At 44.7% G+C, this 21,771-nt stretch overlaps 1 protein-coding gene across 1 annotated transcript in view; it reads right to left on the bottom strand.

The window, feature by feature from the left end:
* The window catches only part of LOC147701933 (myosin-3), an 89,750-nt gene extending 77,097 nt beyond the window's left edge, over positions 1-12,653 (bottom strand). The window contains exons 1-7 of the mRNA XM_086930559.1: positions 12,580-12,653; positions 12,158-12,210; positions 10,385-10,596; positions 9,080-9,223; positions 8,838-8,994; positions 3,479-3,506; positions 1,630-1,747 (exon numbers count right to left, since the gene is read on the bottom strand). Of these exons, the coding sequence (XP_086786685.1) occupies positions 1,630-1,747; positions 3,479-3,506; positions 8,838-8,994; positions 9,080-9,223; positions 10,385-10,588 (651 nt within the window). The 5' untranslated portion in view covers positions 10,589-10,596; positions 12,158-12,210; positions 12,580-12,653. The remainder of the gene's footprint in view (positions 1-1,629; positions 1,748-3,478; positions 3,507-8,837; positions 8,995-9,079; positions 9,224-10,384; positions 10,597-12,157; positions 12,211-12,579) is intronic.
* Between the last annotated feature and the right edge of the window lie 9,118 nt (positions 12,654-21,771).

Genomic DNA, 21,771 nt, shown 5'->3' on the forward strand with positions numbered 1-21,771 from the left:
CCTATTATGGGCCAATTGCAAATTTGACATAAAAACCAATACATTAAAAAACACTTAACTAATGTACTTAACATTCTCAAATCCACACTTGTTAATAAAGTGCATGTACTAGCCTTCATACATTATACATCCAAAATATGAACATGGGACACAGAATATTCAGGACTGAGTTCTATAACAGAGGCTCTCCACACCTCAGGAGAGCCAACTATATGGCGGGGAGCCGTGGGCCAGCGGCACGAACGGGCATGGCCGCCCTGTCTTGTTGGCGAGGGATTGCCCTACTTGGTTATCGGCGGCCGCTGCCCCGGAAGCACTAAATGCTTCCAGGGCAGTGTATGTTGGTCCTGCCCCTATTTAATCATCTCTTGTTTCCTGCTCGTGGCCTGAGAAGATGCGGTCACTGTTTAGACGCCACACCCCCCCGCCCCCGTCCCCCGCAGGAACCACATGCTGCAGGCAGTTTGTGGGCCCCCTCAAACTTTTTCCCACTCACCAACCCCAGAGCAAGGGGCTCACGGGGTTGCTCATAGGGGTCGGGCGAAGAAGTTTTTTTTTTAATGATAACATTGTAAGTATTGTGCCAGTGATTGATCATGACATAGGTATGGTATTTCATATTCTTTGTTTGGTTCTCTTGGTTTGGTTTATCAGTAGCAGTATTTTGCTTCTCTTGAATTGTCATATTTAAGTTTGGCGGGTGATGTCAAGATTGAGGGGAACACTAGGGACCCTTTACGGCATCCTGTTTACCAATTTTCCCTTCTACGACCCTGGACCCTCCAAGGGGTGCTGCTACCATGTCGAAAGGAGGTGGCTGGGACGTGGGGGGGTTCTGGGCAGTCGCTGACATGCGATCCTTACCTATCAACAACCCACTCAGGCGCATTTGTGCACAACCTAGCACTGGCCCTTGGAGGATGACAAACCTGGGTGTAGGAAATGCCTATAGTAGTATCCTAAGGGCAGCCGGGCCCCTGTACAAGAACTTCAGAGGTTGGAGACCTTCCTGTAGGGAGGGGAGAGGGAAATGGGCTTGGCCCATAAGGAGGTCTTTTGGGACGGAGGAATGGGGTAAAAGAAGGGGCAGAGCCGGTCTTGATCTCACTCGGAACAGTTAAGGAATATTTTTGTTGTTTGCACAGGAGCAGACTATTTATGGTTAGGTGATACCCATGTACCAGAGTCTCTGTTAAGGCTAGGTAAGCAAATTGTAAATAATGTGGTTACTGTGTAAAAGGGTTATAAAATGTGTTATTCATTGTGTTAGAAATTATAATAAACACGTCCAGGGGTCTTATGACCCCTATCCCAAATTGACCTATGGCTTAAACTAAGAAGTCAGCTCTTTCTGTGAACCTCTTGCCAAAATCCTTCGATCTCGCCATTAGGATCTCCCCAAACCTCATCTTAATACAGTCTTTTTCACAGAAAATGGGAGGAAATACTAAATAGACACTATGAATTACTAGATACTTCATAATCTTTCTGATACTACTAAATTTACCTTTTTAATTTCCACTGCAATTTGTTAATTGTATTGATTCTTGTAATGCAAATGCAGTTTTTATGCACATTGATCTTTGCTAATGAAGTGTTAGGAATTACTAAAACTAAGAGGTGAGATACCTTTAAGCCACCTGCTTCCTCCTTCTTCTTTTTGGACACATCACCAACAGCTGCAATTGTTGCAAAGTATTGGATGACACGCTTTGTGTTGACAGTCTTTCCAGCACCGGATTCTCCACTGTGATAAAAAGTAAAACAAATTTAATAATGTGATGTATTCTAGAGTGCTGAAAATGGAAGCCCATATCTTGAAAAAGCTTCTAATAGCAGGAAGCTATATGTCGGAAACCAAAAAATATTTTTTTAGACGTAGCACATAACTGTTACAAAGCCATGCAATTAATTTCTAGCATGTGCTTCTGGAGTTGAAGCACAGACACTCAGCAAACTCATGCAAAAAGAGGCATGAAGAAAGATGTAAGGCTTTAGATGAAACGGATGGCATTGATCGTTAATCCCTATGCCCATACCTGTGTATGTTATTTAACCAGTCTTTCTTGAATTATTGATTATGCCGCATTTTACTTAATAATAATAATAATCCACATTTGTAAAGCGCACAATCACCCGTAAGTGTCTCTAGGCGCTGGGGGCCGTCGGGAAGATTAAGCGAGCTATTGCCCAGAGTCACATGGTGCTGGGCTAATCTGCCGCTGGTGCCAGGGATCGAACCGTGATCCCCAGATTCCAGAGTCAGTTGCTCTAGCCGCAGCGCCACACCACTTAACCAACTAAGCAAAAATAACTAGCAATTAAAAGTTGATTTAAGTGCCGAATGGAATCCTAATACAGTCCCCACATCTTCAAATTAAACTTAAAGAATTGCATTAAAGCTAAGGTTAGCAGGTGCCTCCATGACACCAGTTTCCAGTCCCGGACTCTCTCTTTGCAACTTAATACATTTTGAGAGTTGTTTTCTTGGTGCACTTCAATGATGTGCAGAAAGGAAAGCCCATTGCATATCCCTGATGTCATGGATACATTATAAATAGTCACATATGTACAGAATGTATTCGCACGGATTGGTTCATATCAAGAGCCCAATGGGCACTGTACTCTTACTTTAGTGTGAAAAAGAAAGAAAGCGACAACTTACTCCCACCAACACCAAAGCATAACCAAATCATTGCTCATATCGCTTCTACTGACCGAAAGACTACACTAAAAAAAGGCTCTGAGTAGGACGGGCGGTTCACCAGCGTGCCAAGTCATCAGCGCCTCAGCTCTCTAGCAAAGGAGCTGTCTCCATATTTGGAGATCTCAGCCATCAGACAGGAGTGTAAGTGCTTTCAGTGGAGCAACCACTGTGAGGTCATTAAAGTTTTACAACGCAGGGCCATGTTTGTTATGTTGCTGCAGGAGTTTGTTTTCAGCAACAACAACAAAAATGGCCATGCACACAGAGACATTTCTCACTGTGCATGGGAGCTATTCTGCATTTTTCCTACCAGTGACAACCATGCCTCACATGGCGGTCCCGGGTAGAGTACTGTCAGTCTGAACTGACAGTACTTTGGTGGACCAGCTTCAGGTCAAGGGTTTACGCTGGTGGAGCTAGCTGAGTGTCTGCGTTTGTAAACCCAATGCTTCGCCTTGATGTCAACAGAGTGGAAGAACGCTGAGTTTGGCAGGGTGGGGTCAATGTGCTTCTGCTCTATCAAACTCTAAACTATCCCCACTCTCTCTTGACCCCTTCGTTCACTTGCCCAAACATCCCTCTCTAGTTCTCTGCAATTATAGAGATATTTCTAAAACAACTGGTGCCTTATAGCCAAGGAGGGATGCAGCACATGAAAAAGGAACAATAATTTTTATAGGATTATATGACTTTGGCCCAGATAAACAGAAGAGCAAAGAAGTGATTGGCATGTAAATTGTATTCAAGAATAAAACGTGAGTAAACACTTACGTGATAAGAATTGACTGGTTCTCACGATCTGTTAAAGCAATACAAATATGTATTAGAAAAAAAACACAAAGAAGTTCTATGAAAAGCCTCCCTAGTGTTCATAACCTTCAATCCGCAAATTTAAAAAAAAAGCATGACGGAACAGATCGATATGCAGAATGCAATCTGCAAGCAATCTACGCATCTGTTAAGCAGCAATGCATAAACTGAGATTATATTGAAAAAAACACGAGTGAGTAGCTACAACTCGGTGTAGCTGGAAGGAGTGAGTATTTAAGAATATTTGAAAATTAAATTCACAGACCGATGAGCTAGTTTGAAAATCTTCCATCACTTAAGCCAATCATTGATCTAACCATGGTGCTCCTCTACAAAACAAAGATCTATTTCATGGAATTGCGAAGGCGACCTAAACATATTCACTGGCCATTGTGTGAACATCCAACAGGCACTGCTTTTTAGGACTGTGAATGAGTGATTATGCTCTTGAATGACTAGTAACCATTTAAATGAAGAAGTTATATACCTTGTACATCTTTGCACCAGGTCTTCTTTCAGGGTCAAAAAAGATTGCCCATACAAAACCAATCCCCATTTTCAGTTTCCTGTAAATATGATGAAGGAGAAGTGGGCTCGGTCTAGGGAGCAGGAGAGAAGAGACTCTATGGGTGGATGGGCAGAGGAGGGGACCACAACACAGGCCTGTGGAGGAACCGCAGGTGTGATCCAGAAGAAAGATAGGGGTGTCAAGGAAGTGGAATGGCGGTGTCATTGGAGGAGATGGAAGCAAACCTAGCTCCAGATGGCACATCTAAGCCACCAATAGCAACAGATTTGGCAAAGGCAGGAGCCAGCTTTGCACCCATCAGATAATTTGATGTAAAACCCATTTTATATTTTCTCGAGTGACATATTCTGCATGTTTAAGCCACCAACAGCGACAGACAGTATAAAAGCAAGTGTACGCCTGTGTGTGCCTCTATGTGCAAGCATACGTATGGGGGGTTTGCAAATATCTTTCGGGATAAATGGTAGGATCCGAACATTATATGGGAGCATGCTCCAGAAAAAAAAACATGGCACCCCGACGGGACTTTCAGCCAATGGTTGGCGACATACTCCATGATGGTGTGAAACTCGTCCCTGGATAGAACGTAAAAGACACTGAACTATATCACTCCTCATCACTACAAAAAACATTGTTTCAGCATACTTCTTAAATAACTCAGGATCCTGCACAATTCAAATAAGAACATTTTCCAAAGTTGAAAACCAAAGGGTCAATTACAATATGGTCATTACATTCTGACCTGCAGTAATTGTAGACTACTTCTGGGCACACTATATTGATAAAATGCTGATTGTATTTCAAATGGCCGCCATCTTGCACTCATACACTCCTAGACACCCCCTTCACAGGTTAACAATCTTGGCATATACATTAATGCCAACCTGGGAATTAATTCACACGTAGCAACTTGTCCAAGACCTGATTCTTTCATTGAAAGTCCTTAAGGAAAATGTCCCACTATTTGAATCAGGAACGTATGACACCGTGACCATTGCACTAACGCAATCTGGTTTTGGATTCGGAATGGGCTGACTTTTAAATGCTCAGAAGCGCTTCATCGTGAGGGACCTCCTGAACGACAGCCCACCTTCACTGTGACCTCTAGATGCACGATTCTATCTGCCTTGTCCTTAAACCTTTCCACTGGCACCAAGTACATAGATGTATTGTTTTAAAGCTATGGCGTTGCACACAAAGATGTTTTACAAATAAATCAGCATTTCTTGAAGAAAAGTTTACCTGGTATGAGCCAACCTCACAAATCCATTCTGAGGAAAAGGTGTTTTTCGTAGTTCTTTGAGTAAGACCAGCGTCATTTGGAAACAACGCGTTTTTGTTGTCTCCAAAAGTCGCTGCTAAACTTTGTAACACTACCTCTGCATTTCAGAGGCATCAACCATCATCTCGTATATTGTTTTTAAATGCTGAAGACTTGCTGAGGGCATAAAGGGATGCCGGGGAGGAAAAACGTAATTCATGCCATTGCGCATACAGAAAGATTTATGTTAGTAAATGGGAGTAAAGGGTCATCTAAAGAGGCATTAAAAAGAGGTCGGAGTGGCCATTTAATAGATAGAAGAAGTGGTCCACCTAGTACAGGGATATTCAAGACTTTGGTTCTGCAGATAGTGAGAAAGAAAGGTTGTAGTGATAAAAAGAACGGACACAATAAAAACAGAAGCCTGGACAGAGAAAACGGGTTGAAAAATGTTCCAAGAAGATGGACAAAGCGAGGCATAAAAGGGCATAAGAAGAGCAGAGGGAAGGAGACCGAAAGGTAGGGCATGCATGAACGGTCGAGAACAGGCAGTCGGGTTTTAGTGGGTTGTGATATGGGGAATGGAGAGGTATGTAGAATTTACAAGTTTAAAGATAGCGATATGGTCGAGAAGTAATTGAGAAAAAGAGAAGGAAAGAAAGAACTGGCAGTCGTACACACAGAAGTGGTTTGACAGCCCAAGGCAGAAATATTAACAATATTGTGCAGTGGGTAGCGGCTTAATAGGCTGATGCATCCACCTCAGGGATCTTTATTTGACTCTTCGGCCACCTGTTCTAATCCCAGTGTTTGTCCTCCCCCGTCGTTCATCCTTCTGATGTTGAAGAAAATAAGTGTAATTGAGATACGTTATGTTTGGGAGTTAGTCAATAGTAAACAAAATGATGGTCTTACTACAGATCTTGTGGGCACCCAATGTCATAGAAGAAAGTATGAGAAAACTGGTCAGAAAGGTGCAAGAAGAACAACAGAGAACACGGTCACAGAGAGGGAATTAGATGAATAACAGTATAAAGTGGAGCAGAAAACAAGCATAAAATCTTAGACTGCTTGACGACATGAGGGACTAGAACACTTGAAATATAGTTGAAGCACACACATGTCAGACTGAAAAGAAGAAGAACGGTCAGGCTGCAGAGAAGAAGTGAGTAACAGGAAGCAAGGAAAGAGGAGTTGAGATTAAAAAAAAGTGATTAAAAATTGAGGGAGGTTTTCCATGCAATGCTGCAAAGACAAAGAGGAGAACATATGGAGAATATAAAGAAAGCAGATCAGCTAGGAAGTAATACGTCTTGCAATAGCAAAAGTTCCAGAATCTGCAAATGGTAGGAGTGGAAAATTATTGCATAAGAGAAAGTTTGAATGGAAGGTGGTAGGAAATGAATTAAGACAGTAAGCAAGGAGAGAAAAGAGAATAAAAAACAGTGTGATTAGGGTAAAACGTAGATGAAATATCAAAAGAAAGTATGGAAAATAGGATCAAAATGTCTAGAGAAGGAAGTTCAAGCATGTGAAGGTGATGATAGTGTAAGGGCAGAAGAGAAATAAGATTAGGGAATGAAAATAGTGAATGAGTAAAGTGAGCTGAAGAATCTAAAGATCAGCAGAGATAAGCGAAGGAAGTTGGGAAGTCTGAAAGATTCTGCTTAATGATAAGCCATAACCATGGAAGGAGGTAAGTTGAAACTCTTATGAAATCAGGAACAGGCATAAATTGAAAGGTGAAATTAATAATAGTCAGGAGCAAGCTTCAATCTCAAAGAAGAAATTAGGGTATTCATCATGAAAAGGAAATAGAAGGGTAATGGTTAAGAACATCACAAAATGTAAAAGAAGCCCAGAAGGCAGGAAATAATGCGTAAAGAATGTGGATAGGCACATAGAAAATAGATGGGACACTGCTTGTATGAGACAACTGATGGGCAAGTAGATTAGTGTAACTGGGAACCCAAATGGCAGACACAGACCACTATTGACACTCCTAATTGCCTGCATATGATGGTTGAGTTAGGGTATGCAGAACACACAGCACACGGAAGAGAGTGCATCACGGAATCTTGTCTGAATGAAGTTATCCATGATTCTGTAATACACAGGAATTGTACTTATGTCAAGTTAAAGACCAATAGTGAAATGAGATGTAATATAGATAGAACAATTGCAACATAAAGCTAGATGGAGAAACGCATATATCAATGAGGGGTATACAAACTTGCTAGTGAAGGGGGAGTCAGAGGCTGAGCAGCACTTATAGTGGGTATATGCATTGCTATATGAAAGACAGAAGTAAGACATACTGCTAGATCTCACTAAAGATGTTATTTGAACAAAGACACTAAAGGGTAGCAAGAAAGAGACCGGTAGGAGTTGGTCAGAGCAGGGTTAAATGACCCAGCCTAAACAGGGCTAAGCAGAAGTTTATGTTCTCTCGGGCACCATTCTGCAACAGTACCCTAATAAATGTTGTTTCTCTAAGTATATACAAAAAGATAAAGTATACTTGTGCAGCGATTGTGATGTTGCCAGAATAGAGGCATGCTTAGATAATAAAAACCGGGCTACCACGGCTTGAAGAAGAGGCAGAGCTCCCCAAAGAAGATCAGAAGTTACAGGAAACGCTCTTCGTTCGGTGACATTGGCAACCAAGCCATGAGAAGGAAGCTGGACATGAAAAAAGCTGCCAAGGAAATACCTGGAGAAATATGCGCTTGGAAATTGCATTCGTCTACATTGTAAAGAGTCTATGGTGCCAAATCGTTGAAATAACGGAAAAGTGCATGTGAAGATTTACATCTCCGTCTCGATGTACTTGTGTGTATTATTAATTCCCAGACGTTTGTTTGGAAAGTTGTGCCAGGCTCAGGCTTCCAGGTCTACTACTATGAATGTATTGTGACATCTACTATGGGCTCCTATTCCCGCTGTGCAGATTTCTAGGCAGCATCCTTTTTGGCAGAGGTGAAATTCAGTCCACTGTGCAAATGCATACTTTGCTTTTTTCCATTTGTCTCCATGGTAAAATCCCTTCCCCTACAGCCCCACCAATTGTGAAGGTGATCTGTTCCTATCGTGGAAATTTAGTTACAGCTTTTCTTGGTTAGGGCAACTTTAAAACCGTTTCTAAAGGGGGAAGGGGACAGACGTTAGTTTGTGAATGCCCACAAAGTAAAATGATTGCGGGCCTTGGCAAGTTCTAAGGCAAACTACACTTTATTATGCCAATTTCCCAACCTATTATCTATGCCGGTGGATTACTCCACACTCATGGTTGAAATAGGTGGAGTAGTAAAAACCATTTGCACCTGTCAAGAAACTTTTTGTGAATTCCTGATAGGCATATATGAAGTCACTTTCTGTCCTAGACTTACGTTAACAGACGAAAATACCTTTGTGAATTGGGCCTTATGTATTCTAGCTGACACCAGTAACTTCTATAAATGCCATCCCAACATGTCCTTCATTTACTCGAAACCATCAGTCGTTTTAAAATGTTATCAAAGAATACTTGCCAGTTAACATGAACTGATAGCCATTGTCCGAGATGGAGAAGATGTGTGGTGGGGCCTCCTGGCGCTTCTTGCCTCGGTAAGCGTTCACCACCTCCGGGTTGTACACCGGCAGCCACTTGTAGGGGTTCACCGTGACGCAGAAGAGACCTGAGTATGTCTGGCACAGTGAAATAACAGAATATCATCAGCATCTTATATTGGGTGGGTACAGACAAATCTCACTTTAACTGAGTTGCTCTTACATAGATCATCCAGGCTGCATAACGATCTTTGAGGTTATACAGCACGGCGGGTTCGTGGAGGTGGGTCAACATCGCCATGTCTTCAATTTTATCAAACTTAGGCGGGTTCATGGGAAACACATCAACAGGCTTCACTGTTACAGTCTGGGATGAAAAGAAGAGATGATGGATGGTTCAGGGCAGAATATTTGTTACAGCATAATGGGAGTAAAGTAGCAAGTTTGGTGCTGAAATACTAGCGTTCTAAAGCACACTTTTGAGCTTGTGGTATATTTTGCTAAAGTAACAAGACTGCAGAAAGATTACAGCAATGCTTCATTGAGGTGGGAAACTCAGTAAATAATTGTTAGAGTCCTAGCAGGGCCAGGGGACTGGCTTGGTCCAACAGACAAAGCACATGCCGAATCATCAAAGATGTATCGTAAGAATCATACAACAGATGACGTGTAAAGATATCATAAGTTTGGGTGCACCCGAGGCTTGCTACAATGTGGAATGTGTGTGGGCATTCTATTGAGTAAATGGTCTAAATCTTTGGGCAGTCCACTGTGTATGTCTAAAGCAACAAGGAGGGCAACAACTACAGAAGTGTACTTGTACTGCAATGCCAATTGAGCATGTTATTTTAGCAATTCCAATAAAAGGTATTACAGCCTGGAGGCATGAACCTTGCACTAAACACTACCAAGGTACCTAGCCTTTCTTTCTTAAGCAAGATGAAACGCCAAAGCTGCTCCCAATTTTGGATTTCAAACTCTCCCCGTCACCAGGGCAACCATGCTTCCATTTATATTTTATATTTTTATATACAGGTCCTTCTGGAATGAAACTTGGAAATTCACATCCTTGCTGCCTGGTAGTAGCAGACAAACTAAACTCTCCACAACTGCACTACTTACATTTTCCCTCTCTCAGTGTTGGGATATGGTATAAATGTCTCTCCATTGATTCCAAACTCAGTATTACTGTTAGAGCACATTGGAAATTAGGGTTCATGCCAAGCAAGTTGTCACTGATATACAATGCCATGTGCAAGTAACATAATCCTGTCCGCCAGTATAGGGTCCTTCTAAATGTAACAGCTACACAGAGACATTTAAAAAGTGTATCAATACTAGACCTAGAAACACCTTCTTGGCCCTCATGTTCTCAGTAGGTAGTGACATGCAAAAAACCCGTGTAGTGTGTTATAAGGTACTATTTGAATAGCACCTCACACCCCTGACAAGGACCCAAAGGGTTGTGGTGCTCACATTGAAGGCTGCACATGGCCTTCGTCAGAGTCCCAGAACGTCTCCTGCTTACCCTCTTGTCTTCGGTCTCCACAGTTGTCTTCCCTGCATCCGTGCCCTTGATTTTTCCCTTAATGTATTCTTCCTTTGCATCAGTCACGTAGCAGTATGTTTTTGCATCGAAGGGCTGGTTCTGGGCTTCGATTCTATCCTTCTCAGACTTGCGGAGGAAGGGAGCCGCCACCCCGTAGTTAGCCATCTCGGCATCACTGCTCATGGCTGCAGCTGCGAGGAATAAATATGGACATGTCATTCCAGAGTAGTAGTACATGAGGTAGACATGTTTACAACATACACCAATGCTCACTGGAACCACTACAAATGAATCCGGTCTCAGTTATACACTAAATGTATTGTACAAAGGGCTATCCTTTTAAAACCATGCAAGGAAGAGCAATCGATATACATTGATCGTCCCTTACAGATTGATGATTTAATACACATTGCGCAATCAATGGTTCTACTTGTGTCTTCATTCTGAGGTACAATATCTAAATAGGAGGCTGCACTGAGTAGGGTGATGTAGTATATAGAAATAAATGCTATGTAAATAAATAAATGCTATGTAATGTACATTTTTATGTTGCCATAATCACCTCTTTCCAACGACCTAACAATTTACCATCTCACGTGAGTAACCACCCAAACCAACATTGACCTGATGACAGGTAGGTTGTTGCTAAGTGCAATGTTTCTTGCACTAAAACTCTGGTGCTCCAGTAATTATAAAATAAAAAGCTGCAATTTCATGGAGCAACCTCTTGCTAGCAGTTAAATAATTTAGATATTTTACTGTCTGGTGGTGTCTACACGCATGTGCCTACACATGTACAAGTATATTTAGAATATGGGGTGAAAAGTGTTTCATTTCTAATAGTGGAAAAGGGAATATATTAGGTCACGTATTACACCTGTCATCAATGAGTGGCAATGTGAACACTCTGAGTCAAATGCAGATGAGGATATTACTGGTCACTGAACCAATCAATCATTAAAGTCTATCCCAGGGGTGAAGTGTTTGCCTTCCTAAGTCAACCATACATGGCCTACAATATCCCTTTGCTTTTTAAAGGCCAACTGGTCCTGATCTATGCGTTTTAGCAGCTGCGCATGTGCAGAAATAACCACGCTCAGCTCTGCAAAGGCTGCACTCTAGACTAGTCACCGATACCACAGCAGCCACAAGATGGCGCTGCGTATCATAATAGTTCTATTGCGTGCTGGAGGTTCGCCGCTTCAAAACAGCTCCACACCCGGAAATACGGGCACTCTGAGCTCAACTCACTTCTCTAATTTCTGCAGCAGAACTTTCAAGCACAGCAGCAATACATCATTTATAAATTATTCACGGTATCCAGCGCCTCGTCTCCGCGTGCATAATTTACATCTGATAGAGGATTGTACGGAGAAGGGAAGAACTGAGGAGTGAGGAGGTGAATCAGCTGCGAATACCGAGGTCCGGGGCTCCTTGCACGTGCCCCTCCCCCCGAGAAGCTCATTCTGTAGTATCAATGTTGGCATCTGGTAGCTTATCGGACCCCACAAGTGTTCAAACATGCCATGCCAACCACTCCCCTTCTTAGGTGTCCCCCACCGTTAAGCACATTTTACACACCCCGAGGGTTAAGTACAAAGGAAAATTAAAATATGCCGTTATATGTATAGCTGTAGATGTAGCGTATAATATATTCAATAAGGAACTCGAGCAATATGTTTAAACTGCATCATGCTCTACAGCGTATAACATGACACAAAACTGCAATGACATGGGATCATAGCTGCTCACCTTATTGTGAAACTGTGAGTACAAGAAAGTAGGGAGATAGTTGAAGTTTTGACCTGTAAAAACGTTTTGAAAAAACTGCTTTTAATGCAAGCTTTGCTAAACTACAAAAGAGACAGAGGTCGCGTCTTACATCGTTTTCATGACGCTCTTCAATGCACAGAAAAATACATGCTTTTACTCAAATTTAAAGTACATATGAAAGAATTGCATAATTAAATAGGCAGTACATATAAATATAATATATTCCTAAAACATTTTTTTGCAATTAAAATAAGCTAAACAATATTTTGGGCGATGGGGGTCTGTATTAGTCAACAATGACTGCATCTCGAGTAAGTGATGAACAAGTAACAAGCACGTCAAAGCACTCAGCATAAATGGATTGGTATAGCACGACAAAAAGAAGCAGAGACAAAACTTACTTCAAACTCCCAAGTCAGCACCAGCTACTAGCCTTTGTTTCCTAAGTTATATAAAGCCTCTGCTGCCTCCTTGGGCACACCCACTCTCTGAATATGGGAGGATGGAGACTGACACTTAAGAATGATCATCATTTCATTGCAACCTTTTTTGTCATATAAAATATAAATATAGAAATGACCGTATCATTGGCCTGCCAAGGTAAGCAACTGTGGCGTGCACTCCTCTTATCCTTAGTGAGCAGACAAGTCAGAGGGCTTGAACTTAGCTTTAACATACAACGCACTTGCACATTGTAATATGTCCAACTGGCCTACTCAGCGTCTGCCAAATGCACAGTATATCTGCCAGCAAACGGGGCCAGTCATTTAAAAAGGCACATTTTTACCTCATGATATGCTGTGTTATCCTTTATGTTATCTCTTGCTGTTAAGTACAATGTTTCTGCAATACCCCTGTTAGTCGTTATGTCTTGAGGTGTGTAGTAATGACCACTGTTGCTATGTATTATGCTTTCTTTTGTTACTTCTTCTTGTATACCTCTCAGATTTGTTCTCTCACGTAGGGAGGCTTAGTTTAGATATACTATTGCAAATGCAATTATAAAACTAGTCCTAAAAACACTTTGCAAGCATTTTACCTGAAAAGCTGTACCAGGTGCATGTTTCCACGTATTCTATTGAGAACGTCATAAGGGATATTTACAGGGATCCAATTTACTCCATGCAGAATACTGCATACTGAATAAATGAAACCAAATGAAATGTGCAAATCTATATTTTTTTTCTTTTCACCCTATGAGCAAAACATTTCCCCACCCCCCAACCGGCGTCCCCCTGTGAAGCCTCTTCCCATAACATCACTATCAAGTTTGGAATTTATCTGTCTCTTCTGATTTTGGAATGGAAGTTGCTGCAGACCTTTGTTGGAGTAAAACTGACCATTTCCACAGTGGGAATCGACTGGAGCGGAGTGTGTGAATGCTCAAAAATATACAAGTTTGTGGGTGGTCACAAATGTTCAAGGCTGGCCACGCTTTGTTCCATCCACTTCCAATCCATTGCATAGCATAAAACATACCACTACTGCGCATTTGTCTCCACTTGTAGTGGAGAAGCACACAATATTCAAACTATATATATCTTCCAGGATTCCTTTTGTGAATTCCTGCAAGCGTAAATGAAAACATTTTCAGTCATAAACAGATGTTTTCATCTGACTTTATAAATTGCCCCATGGTGTCCTCTGCTATACTGACATGTTTTAGGTTGGCCATTCTTGTAATATATTGCCTGCTTTTATGTAATACTTTTGTCTAGTCCGACACTAAGTAATGTCTCCTCGTCTGCATGTTGCCTGACCACACATTGTGTTATGTCTCCTTGTATTCCCTTGTGAGTTGTCTCACTTTGTGTTATGTCACCACATTATGTCTTATGTTACTTTGATATTTTGTCTTTTCTTGTGATATTTGCTTTCTTTTGCTGTTTATGGCTTCATTATGTTATTTTGCCTGACACCATACTAAGACTGGTTGCAATGTTGTGTGCTAGACTTCAATGGTGTGTGTTATTTTTGCCTTGTCATGCTGTATGTTGCTTTAATTCATGCTGTCACATTTCATGTTTTGTTGTCTTTACCTATATTAGTTATCTTTTTGCCTTTATGTTGTCTTTTTTTAATTAGCTTGTGTCATAGGATGTACAGTGGTTTGTATTTTGTCTATGCATAGGAACACAGCTATGCTCCACCAGAGCTTGTTTGTTAGTGATACCAAAATTCACAGAAATTAACTGAGAAACAATATTATAGCAGGGAAAGCAGACCCTGCCTCACTTCTACTCGTCTGTTGTTTTCTCAGTGGGCATCCTCCGTGGGAATGAAACTTAGTAGAGCTGCAGAGGATCATGAACTGTTAAATTAATATAGATGAGGCTCTCGGAGACAGCTGGTAAAACAACGCCTGGTATTGAAGCATCATTTCAAGCCAATGCCTAGACGTTAACGAGAATAAAAAGGCACTGGAATAGATACTGGCTTTAACAGATTTTCAAGGCTCTCTGAATTATGAAGACGGATCAGAGGATCAGTAAAAGGACTTTCCAAGAAAATGCAAGGCCAGGCAGAAACAGCAGTGACAATGTAAAATAAGTGTGATAATGTGAAAACATCCGGTAGTGTTATATTATCAAAAACACAAGGATAGTGGAATTGTCATTGCACGTATTTGGGAGCAAATGATATCATAGGAAGTGACCTTAAAAATGTTTTTAACACGACTCAAATGCAATGTTTTCTACATACATTTATTATAAGCTCAGGGTTCAGGCTTGGGCATATATATATATAGATCCATAGTACCCCCTTCAACACCAGCTGTTAAAATATTTAAAAAAATAGTTTCTTTTAAACAATCATTGTATTATGTAATAAGCAGAAGGATAGGAGTCTCAGCAACCAGTTGTTTTTAAAATGTATATAAAAAGTATGAAAAAATGGAGAGAAAACAAGTAGATGACGGATAGAAAAGAAAGTAAAAGTTATGGATGGAAAGAGACAGGGGAGATGGGAGGTGTAATGAATAAGAAGTTGATTACTGGCAACTACAGCAACCAGGTAGGCGGGTGCAAAAAGTGCAGAACAGAAAGAGTTTTCAGGGTGAGGAATTAGTGATAATTGCGGGATAAGGGTAGGTTTATTCCCACTAAAATTGCAACAAATTGAACAAAAAAAACGATTATGTTATGTTATGTTATGTTATTTATTCTTTTATATAGCGCTCGGCTACTCAAAAAGAGTGTCCCGGCGCTTTATTGGAGAAAGGAAAAACTGCGACAGAATAACATAACACCAGATAAAAAAATAAAATAAACGGAGTGCCAGACATAAACTCACAGTAAACAGGCTACTGAGTAAACAGCCAAGTTTTAAGGCCTTTTCTAAAAGCCAGCAGGCTAGTGGCTCCCCGCAGAGCAAGCGGCAAAGAGTTCCACAACTGTGGTGCCAGCAATCCAAAAGAGCGGCCTCCGAGGCGCGCTTTCTTTACACGTGGAACAACTGCCAAGTACAGGGATTCCGACCTCAGAGACCTGGTCGGTTGATAAAAGACCAGTCTCTTTTGGAGGTACTTAGCTCCCCCCTTGTGAAGAGCTTTATAGGCCAGAGTCAGAGCCTTAAAGGCGATCCGCTTGCGGATGGGAAGCCAGTGCAAAGTTTTCAACAGGCCCGAGGCACTGGAACGCCTATTAAGACCATAAATTGCCCTTGCAGCGGCGTTCTGCACCACTTGAAGCCGCTGCAGCAAGTACTCTGGGAGGCCCAGGTAAAGAATGTTGGAATAATCCAACCTGGACCCAATCAGAGCCTGGACTGTCAGTGTCCTGTGTTCCTCGGAAAGCAGGGGAAGAAACCTCCGCAGCATCCTAAGGATGCCGAAGCAAGTGCCCGACACCCCCAGGATCTGGGATTTCAAGGTTAGCCTATTATCCATCTTGACCCCCAGATTCTTGGCAACCTGGGAGGAACAAGACGGAGGGAACATATTCATTGGCCACCAGGCCTGCCAGTCTGGCTCTGTGTCACACCCAAAGAAAAGTACCTCGGACTTATCGGAATTGCACTTGAGGCTGTTCAGATGGAACCATTGAAAAACAGCCCCAAGGCAATCCCGAATACTCTCCCCATCAAAGTCACCTCCTCTCTTACAAGAGAAGAGGAGCTGGGTGTCATCCGCGTAGGATACGATCTGGGCGCCATGCGACTCCACCAACGCCGCCAACGGGGTCATAATGATGTTGAAGAGGGTCGGGCTCAAGATAGAGCCCTGTGGGACCCCGACTCCCAGAGGCGGCATCACGGCGGAATCAGGCGGAGCCCAGATCGTTTGCCGGCGGCCGGCTAGAAAGGAGGAAAACCAGTCGAACACCGTCCCCCGTAGACCTATCTCAGAGAGTCTGGCGAGAAGACCATCATGGGGGACGGTGTCGAACGCCGCCGACAAATCTAACATCACCCGCATGACTTTGCACCCAGAGTCCAGAACCCCTTTAATGGTTTCTGAGACCTCAAGGAGCGCAGTCTCTGTGCTAAGATGGGGACGAAAGCCCGATTGGGTGGCATGCAGGATCTCGTTGGTTTCAAGAAAATTGGAAAGCACACCTTGAACGTGCTTTTCCAAAATCTTCGTGAGAGCCGGCAACAGAGAGATGGGCCTATAATTAACTGGGGCCTTCGGATCTAGGCCTGGCTTTTTGAGCAAGGGAATCACCATCGCCTGTTTCCAAGCTTGTGGGACCACTCCACAAGCTCCACTCCACTCCACTCTATTATTTTGAACCATATGTAGGTTTGCCCACTGTAACAGTTGGCACACCAGCTTTCCCCGCTGGCACGTGTTCGTCAGTTCCCGCCCCTGCGCTCATGCCGGCTGGCATGAGCGTGCATATATAATAAAGGAGGCGGAGCTGCAAGGCAGTCCGCGCACATCACACCTCCAGTGTCCGTGTCTGCCCGCGTGGCCCGATTAGCGTTATTCACAGCGGGAGAAGCCCCCGCTACACAACACTGGCGACGGGGGTGGGATAACTCATGCCTGCTCCTGCCCTAAGGAAGGTGTGAAACTAGCAGCATCACCTCGCTGCAACCGTGAGGCCCCTCCAGAGCTCTGCAGGCCCACTACACATGCCCTTGGTTGTGGCCCGACCCTGGAGGAAGCTGTCTCCTGGAGGCATCTGCAGTCTCCTCGACTGTTCCTGGCCACCGCATTCACCTGGTGGACAACCGACACCTCGTGTGAGAAGGGGAATCGAGCATGTCCTCAAAGAGAACCATAAGGACATCCTGGTAGCCTATGCCAGCCTGAGTTAGTGCCTTATACCCATGTGCAAGTCAGCCCACATGACGCCCGCCAGCAGCAAGTCTCCTTGGCAGGCCTCAAGTCAGCACCCATGTCAAACAACATGGGGGATCAAGATGACACCGCCCAAGCCCCCGCACCAGCAGTACCGCATCCTCCCCCCTCTGTTAACCTGCCTCACTTCAGTGAGGCAGGTTAACAGCAGCACCACAATAGCACCACAATAGCAAACATGGCTTGGCCGCCTGAAAAATTACTTCATCACTACGCAGGAAAAGGATGGGGCAGTGAAATGCTTGCTTCTACTCCATTATGCATGGGAAGAAATCTAACTTCTGTTCAAGCACCTACCGAACACAGGACCCCCGGATGAATATGCTGCAGCCGTCACAGCCCTAAATGCCCGTTTCGATCCCCAAATGAACCCAGACTTTGAACACTTCAAGCTCAGACAAGCCAAGCAACGGGAGGGCGAGTCTGTAGACGCTTTTCACGCACGGCTCAGAAATCTAGCCGCCACTCACCTTGTGGGCGACCGGGCCGCAGAGGAAATCAGAGCCCAGCTAATCCTCGGGATACGCAGTAAGGTACTGCGTGGCCTCCTCTTGAGGCAACCGAACATATTGATAAATTATATCATAGTGCTAGCACGGTCACATGACCTGTCGGCGGCGCGTGCAGAAGAGATGACGTGGCGCTGATGAGAGGGACAGAGAAGCGCGTCACAGTAAAGTCAGAGAGAACGGTTGCAGTTAGAACAAGAGACAAGACCCACAGGCCGTGAGATCGTCAACCACAGGTCCCAAAGAATCGCTGCGGATACTGTGGGTATGAGGAACACACGTCACAATTGTGTCCGGCACAAGGAAAGACATGCACTAACTGCGGCATCGCGAACCATTTCGCATCGGTGTGCAGGAGAAAGATGCAGTAAGGAAGAAAACCGGCCTAAACCAATGAGAAGGATGGTCCGCCAGCTGTTGCAAGTCTCTCTAACGTCACAACACAGGAGCAAGAAAAGGGAGCAGACAGCTTACCAAGGGGAAAAATCCACATCGGAAGACGAGGGGGAGACATATCTAATTTCGTTCACCTGAGCCCTAAAGAGCAGGAGGCGACCCCAACCTGGATGCACGATCCAGATCCCAGAGTCTGACGTCAATGTGGTGATTGATACTGGTGCGTCCTTGACTGGAATGGGGATCCAGCAGTACAACAAGCTGAAACCCAGACCGGAGCTCAGATCGTCAAAGGCCAAAATCTTCGCATACGGCAGCAACTCACCACTGCCGCTCAAAGGAGCCAGTACAATCAGGAAGCGTCAAAATCACCATTGACATCCACGTAACTAACCAGGAGGTGGACAAGCGGCTCAGCAGTCACACAGCTGAGGATCTGGCCCTAGTAATGTTCGCCAGGAGAATACAGATGGACCAGACGGACAAAATGTTGAGCCAATTCAAAGACCTGTTTAAAGGGTTACGCAAAATAAAGAGAGTTCCGATCAAGCTACATATAGACACCACTGTCCCACCAACGGCTCTAAAGCACAGGAGAATCCCCTTCCTCTTACGACCACTGGTAGAAAAGGAACTACAGAAACTCAAAGACCAAGGGGTCATAGAGAAAGTGTCTGGGCGCACGCCATGGGTGTCACCCATGGTAATCGCACAGAAGCCGCGTCAACCTGGGAACATCATACTTTGCATAGATATGCACCTCCCAAACAAGGCCATCCGGCGGGAGTGTCACATAACGCCGACTATGGATGACATTGTGGCTGATCTAAATGGTTCCAGGTGGTTCTCGAAGATGGATCTGAACGCCAGCTATCACCAACTCACACTCGCCGAAGACAGCCGGTACATAACCACTTTCAGCACCTACCTAGGCCTCCGGAGATACAAAAGGCTAAATTTTGGCATATCATCAGCCGCAGTGATCTTCCAAAACGCTGTCAAAGAAATCCTGGTCAGGCTCTCTGGTGTATTAAATGTGAGTGATGACATCATCATCCACTCGAAGACGGTGGAAGAGCACTACCAACACGTGAGAGCTACGCTGAAGCGACTGTCAGAACACGGGTCACCCTACACAGGGAGAAGTGCCTGCTGTTCCAACAGAAAATTGAGTTCTTCGGATACACATTCACTCAAGAAGGCATACAGGTCGACCCACAGAAGTCCCAAGCGATCAAGACCGCAGCCGCACTGCTCACTGTCACGGAGGTCCTCAGTTTCCTGAAAATGGCCACATACTGCGGCCGATTCATCCCGGACCTAGCCAGTCTTGCAGAACCTCTCCGGAACCTCACTCGAGCCAACGCCATGTGGAAGTGGGGTCCTGCCAAAGAGACAGCATTCCAAGCAGTCAAGAAAGCACTCCTCGACCACACCACGCTGGTGTATTACGACCCTGCGAAGAAAACTGAAATACTCATGGACGCCAGTCCTGTGGGCCTAGGAGCAGTTCTCACACAAGAGTAAGAGCCCAGGAGATGGGCTGCCTTAGCCTACGCCAGCAAGGCGCTCTCGCCAACCGAGAAATGATACTCACAGATTGAAAGGGAAGCCCTAGCAATCCGTTGGGGCTGCCGACATTTTCACCGATACATATGTGGACACCCGTTCACCGTCCTCATGGATCACCAACCCCTGGTGCTGCTATTCAGAGGATTGGCGCACCACCGTGCATTGAGACGTGGGCCATTGGGCTCCAACACTATAACATGGACGTGATCTACCGGCCCGGAGCCAAGAACCCCGCCGATTTCCTATCAAGGCACCCAGACACGAACAGGGAGGAGAGAGAGGAGCAGAACTGTGAAGACACAGAAGCCCAAGTGGACATGCTAGCAGCCCTGACGTGTCCCCGAGCACTGACGATTGAAGAAATAGCCACTGCAGCCGGAGAAGACCTAGTGATGCTGAAAGTCCGGGACACAATCCAGGGAGGGCTATGGCGGCAGTTCCTGCAGTCTTCTAATGGGAGGTCAAGCACAGAAAAGGAGAGCATGATGCACATGTGGAGGGTGAGGAACGAGCTGAGCCTCTTGCAAGGTGGCCTTCTCCTGAGAGGGCTCGCATCATCATTCCAGCATCCTTGCAGCTGCGGGCGACACAACTGGCTCACGGAGGGCACCAGGGAATGAAAAAGATGATGGCCAGCATGAGGGAAAAGGTCTGGTTCCTGGGGATGGATGCCCAGATAGAAGAGATAGTTTGCAAGTGCCCTTCATGCCAAAGCACAAGCGGGCCCGAGAGACCAGCGCCCATTCACACTGAAGAACATGGTAAGAGCCCATGGGAGAAAGTGGGTGTGGATTTTGGAAGTTTTCTTGATGGGTGAGTAACCCTAGCTCTTATTAAGAGTTACTCCAAGTATCCAATCGTTGAAGTGGTGAGCTCAGTAGCGTTCCTACACGTTGACCTGGCCCTGGAGAAGATGTTTGGAATGTTCGGATGTCCGAAAGAACTCTATAGTGACAATGGACCCACATTCCAAGAACATGAATTCCGCGAATTCATGCACCACCACAGCATCCAGCACTGGCGCTTCACCCCACAGTGGCCCCAAGCCAATGGGGAGATTGAACGCTTCATGAGAACAATAAACAAGTCCCTTTGCATTGGCGTAGCGGAGCAGAGTGACCCGGAGAAAGAACTCCAGAAGTTCCTACACGAGTATTGGAGCACACCACATTGCTTAATGTGCCAAACACCCTGGGCACTAGCACTAATGTTCAACGGCACTTGCCGAGATGGTATCCCCGTTGCCCCAGGCTGGTCTCCACCACCATTCGATGAGGAAGGGGCGCTCAGGAGGAGAGAGAACCACAACAACCAAGCCAGCCAGGCCCGAGAGCAGCAGTCTGCCCGCTCCAGTCAGGAGAAACTGTTATCCTGAGGGACACTGGACAGTGATCGGTAGCCAAGGGACAATGGTGACGGCTGAGAAAGCAGGAGAAACTGTGACCCGTAACATCTCATGGTTCAAACAAGAAGGCCAAACTGCATCTCCTGCTGCCATCGAGAACCACACTGAAGAAATGGAAGACCGTCAGAGTGAGTGCCTGAGAGCCGATGATCAACATCCCGGAGTATTCCCCGTGCCTGAGAGTCCCAGAGTCACAGAGGCCAATCCCGACCTGCCTCCCATCCCCAGCACCCCGGTGCAGACCCTCCCGGCCAGCGGGGGGGCCACCAGATATGCTCTGAAAGAGAACCCTCCACCAAGCACCTACCTAAGAGACTTTGCCTGCCAAGTAAGTGAACAATGAGACTTTTCATAATCCAGTCAAGGACTGAGTTTAGATGGTATGCAACAGTTGGCACACCAG

The sequence above is a fragment of the Lissotriton vulgaris genome, chromosome 7, assembly GCF_964263255.1.
Source record: "Lissotriton vulgaris chromosome 7, aLisVul1.2, whole genome shotgun sequence".
Classification (NCBI taxonomy): domain Eukaryota; kingdom Metazoa; phylum Chordata; class Amphibia; order Caudata; family Salamandridae; genus Lissotriton; species Lissotriton vulgaris.